Source organism: Lathyrus oleraceus, chromosome 6, assembly GCF_024323335.1.
Source record: "Lathyrus oleraceus cultivar Zhongwan6 chromosome 6, CAAS_Psat_ZW6_1.0, whole genome shotgun sequence".
NCBI lineage: Eukaryota > Viridiplantae > Streptophyta > Magnoliopsida > Fabales > Fabaceae > Lathyrus > Lathyrus oleraceus.
In genome coordinates, this window is record NC_066584.1 from 58,000,155 (window position 1) to 58,009,024 (window position 8,870).

General features: G+C 34.1%; 1 protein-coding gene across 1 annotated transcript; it reads right to left on the bottom strand.

Moving 5' to 3' along the window:
• Positions 1–5,833: 5,833 nt before the first annotated feature.
• Positions 5,834–8,136, bottom strand: LOC127093317 (transcription factor bHLH121). Its single transcript, XM_051032227.1, has 5 exons — positions 7,879–8,136; positions 7,639–7,760; positions 7,178–7,305; positions 6,628–7,095; positions 5,834–6,412 (listed from the first exon to the last, which is right to left on the bottom strand). Exons 1-5 carry the CDS (start codon positions 7,986–7,988, stop codon positions 6,263–6,265), a joined length of 978 nt encoding a protein of 325 aa, XP_050888184.1. The 5' UTR covers positions 7,989–8,136; the 3' UTR covers positions 5,834–6,262.
• Positions 8,137–8,870: the final 734 nt, after the last annotated feature.

Genomic DNA, 8,870 nt, shown 5'->3' on the forward strand with positions numbered 1-8,870 from the left:
CTATATTAATTTGCAAAAACCATTTTATTTCTTCTTTTATGCTACTCCTTATTAAAGAATCATTTATGGGTTAAACATGTTTACCTCTAAGTTCTTATTTTCATTAATAATGGGAAATAAAACCAATTTTTTTCATGTTCAGGATATTGCGTCCCTATATTATACTCAGTAAATGATTGATAATTTTTGACATGGCATTGGATTTTCTAGCATGGATCGAGAGAGGGATATGATCATGGAATCCTGCTGAATGGATGACAAGGCGAACATGGATACCTCTAGAGGGCCGTTTGCCCCTATTTTTATATCCATCTTCCTGTTATTTATGAATTGAGGGTTCTGATTCCCTTCACTTCTTTTGAAATATAGTTTTTGACTGTTGCCAATGTCGCCCCCTCTCAAGTTACTCAGAATGTTTGTGGTATACTTAGAGGTTTCTAGATAATCTCCTGTAGCTTGGGCATGTCCCCCTTTGTCAGGATGTTTCTTTATTTATTCAGGACAAAACGCCTTCCCATTAACGACTGGGTGAAATTGTGCCTTTTTCCCGGTGGATGCCTGATAAAGCCCTAGGCAAACCCTTATGAGGATTGAAATAACAAGTTTGTGCGGATAAGAAAGCAGAATAGTTCCTCTACCGTTATAGTGGGGGTGAAGGGATAACTCATATTCCCTTTATCTTGGTCTTTGTATCCGCGAATTACGAAGATGGTGGATCTTCGAGTCCTTTCTCCCCTCGACCGAGAAGTAATTCAGGTCCTGAAGTGCTTGCTGATGGGGGCAACCACTCAGGTTCATGCCCATCTTGCAGAAGTGGAGGGTTTAAAGAAATTGTTGGGGAAGGATCGTGATACCCATAAAGTCTTAGGGGTGAAGGTCTCCTTGCTTAAGTATGAAGTCGTGGTAGCCTATGTCCATCTTTTTGAGGAGGCGGAAAGGAAGATTGTCCTACTTTACCTTGATCTAAACTTGAGCTCCATGGATCATTTTCAAGTAATTCGAGAGGGGTATCTGGTGGATGAAGAATAATTCTTGTTGCTACCCCTTTTTCAGTTGTTTTTATTTGGCCCCTTTGGTTTTTTTATTGTACATTTATGCCTCTTCGAAGGCTTTTGTAATTGTTATAAATAGTAACATCCCTTTGGGGTGCCTTTTATGTTAACTTCTTTTATTATCATCTTGCTCGTTTTTTCCTAAGGGCGTTTGTTGTCATGATAACCCTTATGGGCTACAAGGATACCATTTTAAGGATACATCGAATTGATTGCCACATAGGATGACAAGGCCCCCCCCTTAGGTATCCAGTGATTGATCACATCAATGGGCGACAAAGATCTAACTTAAGGATCCAACAATCGATCACCTCGATAGGCAGAAAATATCCCAATTAAGGATCAGACGGTTGATTACCTCAATGGGCGGAAAGGATCCCAATTAAGGATCCAATAATTGTAATTGCCTCATTAGGCGATGAGGATCCCACTTAAGGATCCAACGATTGATTGCTTCAATGAGAGGCAAGGATCCCAATTAAAGATCCAACAATTATAATCGTCTAATTGGGCGACAAGGATCCCACTTAAGGATCCGACAATTGATTAACTAAATATGCAAAAAGGATCCCAACTAAGGATCTAAAAATTATAATCGCCTCATTTGGGCGGCAAGGATCCCACTTAAGGATCCAACAATTGATTGCCGTAATGGGCGGAAAGAATCCCAATTAAGGATCTGACAATTATAATCACTTTATTGGGTGGTAAGGATCCAATGATTGATTTCCTCAATGGGCGGCAAGGATCCCAATTAAGGATCCAACAAATTGATTGTCTCATTGAGCGACAAGGATCTCAATTAAGGATCCAACAATTATTATTGCTTCCTTGGGCAATATTTTCTTGAACTCTTAAGTTTATTGAAAATAAATGGATAAGCAAACATACAAGTTTTAACACAATGAAAAGTGAGGCGCCTCATTAAAAACCCTCGCCTGATATAAGAGAAAAGAAGGGAAAAGAGTGCACCCTATGAAGTAAATTGTTCTTTATAATTGGCAGAGAGACAACACTCGTCCATCAAAATAAAACAACCAAACATTATAGGGGCCGTGCTCTGATGCCAATTAAAATTCGTTATATGCAGGGACAAATGTTGAAGCTGATGTCTAAGCCATTGTGTTCAATATCTTATACTAGGTTTGACAGATAATATAAAACAAGGTGACAAATTATAAAGTAAATAAGGAACACAAGAGAGTTGTTAACCCAGTTCGATGCAACGTCACCTAAGTCTGGGGGAGCTTCCAACCCAAGAAAGAAAACCCACTCTCAATAGAATTAGTACAAAGTGTCTTAGATGAACAACCCTTATTTAATGTCTCTCTTCTTATTTCTACAGTGTATTTTTATTTAGGACCCCCCCTAAATATGAGACCCTTCTCACTTTATCTCAATCATAATCATAGTGATCAATACAATAATCATAATATTTGATTGTTTGAATTACAATTTAACTATCAAACTAATATCTATGCCTTTAGATATGAATGCAAGCGCTAGAGTGGTGCACAAATAATAACACAAACAAAGGCTTAAAATAGAATCCATAACATAAAGATCTTAAACTTTTGCGCACACCTTAAATGTTAGGTTTAAGTCTCCTTAAATAGCAATGCAACTTTTGTCTTTTCTCAACGGGGCATAAAATTTGATTATGTCCAGATTTGTAGAGGATTCTGTTTTGATTTGTTTTTCAAAAACCTCCAAGAAAAAAGATTTAATTTAATTTTATTCAAATTTAGATCTCTAAATAATTTGATTTGATATTAGTCAATCTTTCAAACAAATCTAATTAGCAAAAAGATAGTAACAAATCTGATTGAAACACAACCATAATTTTTACTCAAAGCAACAACAACCATGATCTGCTGATAAAGGCCAGATGTTGCACACATGCTGGAACATTGTGTCTCACATGTGTCCTTTTCTTCACAAAAACATCTTGTACACTCCATGTTATTTTTCAAAATGCAGCCAAACAAAAGGAACAACGATCTCCCCTTTGACAAAATTTGGCAAAATCAACTATTGCAAAACTTACAAGATGTGCATGGGTAAATCTTCTAAAATACATACACAAGTAGCATACTACAACATATCAAACAACAACAGAAGTAGTATCACACAAGATCAAGGAAAATTAGTTTCTACACATCAAACATAAGAGTTCACACTCACATAGATACAATTTCACACATGCTCACAAACATACATGCTCAAAGTTGAAGGCCAAATGCTCTAGCATGTGAGCATACAACTAAATAAAACTCCACAAACACATCAAAACATCAATTGCAGCAAAAGTAACACATAGTCAGACACACAATCAAACAACAAGCACACAAATAAAATTAGTAGTTAGATCACTCAAAACACACCACCAACACTAGTCAGGTCACTCAGAATAAACTACTACCACCACTCCCCATTTTTGCCACAATTTGGCAAAGTCAAGAACAAAATCAAACTAGAGCATAAGTTACCAAACAACATCAAGAGTAGAAAAGAGATCCAAAACATTTATAATTGTTATTGTCAACAAAATTATAAGGCTAATAATCTGTTACAGATAAAAAACATGACCATATACAACTTCCAAAAGCAGACAAAATTAAAACAGCAACCAAAAATTCAATCAACAACAGCCAGCCCAAAGAATGACTCCTGGGCGAGGGCGTCATAACTTTGGATTTTTACAAACATAACACTACATTAGATAATATCCCAAACTTATTTTTACCCCACTTCCAAAGATGATTGAGGGTGAAGTTTAGTTTCTCCCTAATCTTATTGTTGTTTTTATCCCATCACTCTTTGAGCACCTCTCGTATCTCAAGATTTTTCAGCAAAATTCTCTCAAACCTTTTAGGTTTTATTTTATTCATATTGTTGTTTATGATATTTTTCATAACATAAAATCTCAACATGGTAGGATTGTGATATGATTTGAATCTAGGAAGATAAACATTTATGTAATTGTAAAACATATTCATCTAGTTAGTTATAGCTAAGAATTTATCAAATCTAGCCATTATAATGTCTTCCTTCCTGGTTATTGCTCTAAGTACTCATATGATCTTGGTACTCTAGGTCAATTAAACCACAATTATCAAAAATGTCATTAACAAACTTACACAACTTATAGTCAATGAGATTTTCCCCATTTTTTCATTAATATTGGTTATAACATTAAGAAGCCACTTATCCTAGTTATATCTTTAAGCCAAGTTATTAAACATAATACAAGTAAGCATTTTTTGGTTAAACTTAGAACACCCATATATACTAGTACCTCTCCACACACCATCATAATTGTTAGGCATAAAATAAAAATCAATCATATTTTGATTCGAATCCAAAATGTTGAATTTTACATCTTTGTCCCATAGGAAAGTTAAACCCCTGTCTTACCACCCCACTAGTGACACAATTAACCCTATGAATGTTGGTTAAGATACCATCATTCAAAATCATGTTATAGACATTACCATTATTACCACTATTTGTTTCACACAAAAACAAAATATCAGGAGAGTTATAAGTAATCATCTGGATTAAGGCTCTAATTGTTAATTAGTGGTATTTCTTGATTCCCTTATGTGGTTTCAATCTCCAACAATCGTCTCTTTTTGTTTCCATATCTTGTTTTTTCATTCCCTTACTTGTCCTTGAGAGTGAGGTTGTGCAACAGTTCCATCATAGGCGAAGAGCTCTGGAACTTAATTGGAATTTTGGCTTTTTGGTGCAGAATTTGGTAGGATTTTCTATTTGTAGTGTTTTCTGGATTCACTAATTTCAAATGTACTCTTATAAGTATTATAATTAAATATTTATTAAAAAATCTATAACACAAATGAGTTATTATTTAAAGTACTAATAAATAGTAACTATACAAAATATCAAAAAGTACACTTAAAAAGTAAAACATGCTTAAAGATATTATCTATCCAATATTATAATCAAATAAGTTTATTGAACATTTAATAATTGATAAAAGTTATATTATTTATCTTTAAAATGTTTATGAAATTTACAATCTAAATTCACAGAAACGGTAACATTTTTTAAAAAATTGTTTATTTTATATAAACATTAATATTAAATACAGTTATATGATAATATTTTAAAAGTTATTCATTAAATTATTTATATTTATTAATATTTTAATTTTCTTAATTATTTAAAAAATCTAAACACATATTCTTAAAAAGTTCATGCAACATGTATAATTTATCCGTATATAAATATAATTTTTTCAACAAAAACATAATAAATTGGGGCGCTAATGTCATTTATTAAATAAAATAAATATGTTTAATTGCTATGATTTTTTTTTGAAAAAATTATATGGGAAGACATCATAACTATTTATAGTAATATTTTTAAAAATAAAAATGTAACGGGATACATGATCTCATTAATTCATAGTATAAAATTATTTTTTTCAAATAAAATCTATCAAATAATTAAAGATGTACATGCAGGCTAGTTCAGCCTGCTTAAGGTATTGTTGAATATTTAAAATTAAAATTTATAACCACGTTAATTTCAATATATACTTCAAATCAACTATTTGTAATATATATTTTAAACAAACAATTTGTAATATTTATAGTATTTATGTAATCGGTAGCTGCATTTTTTTACGAATAAAATTTATCATAGACAAAATTATAATGATTAAAAATATAGTTAATCTTAAAAATAATTTTTAAAAGGGTGGTTAAGCAGTTTTATTATTTTCTCTCAGCTTTGCAAAATCAAACAAGGAGAAATACAGTTTTATCTTCCTTTCACTTTTACAACAACCTTAAAATCATCTTACAATTAGATTGAGGAGATGCTTAAACAGTTAAACACACTAACAATTCACATTGTATATTGCAACAGGCAACTTGATAATCTACAGTATGCACATGCTAATCTATACTTAAGAACTCAAATGGTTCAAAAATAAGTGAGGTAGTTAGGACTTAAAGCACACATCTTGACAAAGAACCATCTTTGAGTTGGCCAAGATGCAGAAGAGAAACTTGGCAAGATCCCGGCTCGACTTTAAGATCTAAGGGAACTTTTCCATTGATCATTCTGTTTTGAAATGATAGATCCTATAGCCAGGATCAACTATGAACTGGAAAAGGCTATATGTCAGTGAAAATGACCTGAAACATATTGTCAAATGGTACAAGAATCGATATACGAGATCAATCAACAGCCTTTGGGGTGTGTCCGACACTGTCGAAGCTATCTTGAGGTCCTTGAGATGGAGAATACCGGCTCGAAGCACTTTCGTCTATGATGATTCTATCACTCATCACCGAATGCTTGCCCTTCCTTCCTCCAGACATTGAATCCTACAGAAATCAAAATGAAGGTTTGTAAGTTTAAACAGTGACACAAATTTGGTTTCTTAACATATATTTATAATCGTTGGTAGCAAAATGATGCCATATTCAGCGTTAGTCATTGACTCGTGTGATCACATTCAATTATTTCATTTTTCTCAGATTATTATCGGCGTTGTTGATGTTTTAGTGTCGTGTGTCTGTGGTTCATATTTACAATCTACCTGTTGTGTTGATGATCCAGGCATCTTAAGTTCAAGTTCTGTAGCCACATCAGGAGACACGCTACATCTTTTGGCATCACTAGGTCTTCTATGACCCGGTGACTTGCTTCGCAGTTCTTTTCGATTCAACATGTGTGATGTAGAAGCATACTGAGCTGATGGCATCTCTATTGGAGGGTTAGGCGGAGCCGAAAATGGAATATACATTGAGCATAGACTTGGAATATGACCAGGATTTGGGTTTCCAAAGTAGGGAAAATGTTGCATATGTGGGTGAATGGAAACTGGAGCAGGAGGGATTGGCATAGGAACTGGATATGGATAAGGGCTACTCATGACAACAGAATGGTCCATTGAAGTCCATGGAGGCATGACTCTAACTCTCTGCTGATACTGCGAGTTAAGATTTTCTATATCGGATTTTAGCGACGCTTTCTCTTCTCGGAGTTCATTCTTTTCTTGGATTAGCTGTGAATATAAAATCATCTGAATAAATGAGCTGCACACAGTTAATCTTAGAGACAATATGAACAAATTACAAGAACCTTACTTCGCGCGACTCGTCAGATAGTGCTTTATGTTCCGTTTTCAGCTTATCAACTTCAGCAGTTATGTCCTTCAACACTTGGATTGTCTCCGAGATGATGGTTGCTTTGTCGTTCCGCGGTCTATCAGAATCTGCATCATGTACAACAAACATAAATATCACAACAGAGTAACAACTACCAATTCAATTTATTCATTTTCTTGTAAACCTACAACAATCACTACAAATTCTATTGAAAACCTGAAAGCAAGTGTCTCGACGGATCTTAAACTAGACTCTTAAACTAGACTCTGATACTATATTAAAAAATATGATTAGGCCTAACGTATTCCTACAAAACCGGCCTGTAGGGTGAGGATTGTCTGCACATCTAGAAAGCATAATTCACCTGAATCAATTCTACAAAATCAATACAGAGTACTTCAAACATGAAACCAAAGATACACAAAGATGAATTGACTGACCTAAGGTGTTTCCCAATTCATGAAACTGATCATTCAACCGATCCCTCCTGATTTTCTCACGATCAGCCTTCTGAACTTTTCTAGCGGCAGTTGGATCATGAGATTCCACCTCACTCCTCTCCCTACACAGACGCAACCACAAACAGTTAATCCGTTAGACATGTTGAAAAAACGTAACCGTTTTTAACGGTCTTATAATATCAAAACTAGCAAAATCGAAGCATACACAAACGAACTTACCTTACAGTGTCTTTACGATGGCTGATGTGTTGTGGAGGTGAATCTGGCACCGCCGTAGAGGATGGAGTTTTGGTGGAGTTTAGCGGCGGGTGATGGTGCCGTTGATTCATGTTGTTGGTATTCCGGTGAGAATTGAAGTGTGGTATGAATTTAATATTTAGAGTGGGGAGCAAAGGTGGAGATGGAAACGCACGCGTATTGGGCTTGTGTCTTCCACGAGCCACTCTCCAACCAATATCCAAACACGTTATTTATTTTACTATTATTAATGTAAAACAAATTCTACGTAACATCCCAAAACAAATTATTGTCTTTACTTTACCAAATTAAAAATAAATAAAATGATGAATATACCAACAAATTTATAACATTTGAAGTTAAAATAATAAAAATTAAATGTCTGCAAATGTAGTAATTATTATGAAAAGGGTTTCTTCATCATGGGATAGAACCATGGAGTATATATACACATCCCTCTAGTCTAGCATTGTTATGGTGTACTCGTTTTATACAATCATTTTTTCCAACTATCTCTACCTAACCATTCTAACAAGAAATTAATTTCTAACATAACTTGATGTCTTATGCAACAAGGTATTTTCAGTAACTTGTTACTCAAATATGTGATCTTAAGTATGATGTAATATCTCTCCATAAATTGCAGGATAGATGTTAATCATATCCAACTTGGATAAAAAAAAGATGTAATGGTTGAGGTATGACTGACATGGAGAAGAAGTAAGGCAATTGATCCTTGCTAGACCCGAAAAGTAGCTTAAAAACATTTGTTTGCATCTTTTCACGAACTATGTGACAATCTATTTCTAGATGATTAGTTCTTTCATGGAAAACATGATTGACTGTGATGTGTAATGCACTCAAGTTGTCACAATAAAGAATAGGGGGTTTGTGGCATTAGATTGGAAGGTCATAGAGAAGATACATCAACCATTGTATTTCACAAGTGGGCGCTGCAAGGACACGATATTCAA

Bases quoted from the DNA above. Each gene is read 5' to 3' on its own strand.
- LOC127093317 (XM_051032227.1), bottom strand. From the start codon at position 7,988: ATGAATCAACGGCACCATCACCCGCCGCTAAACTCCACCAAAACTCCA. The intron at 7,306-7,638 runs GTCAGTCAATTC...TACATGATGCAG, and splicing joins TGAATTGGGAAACACCTTAG to ATTCTGATAGACCGCGGAAC. The intron at 7,096-7,177 runs GTAAGGTTCTTG...TTATATTCACAG, and splicing joins TATCTGACGAGTCGCGCGAA to CTAATCCAAGAAAAGAATGA.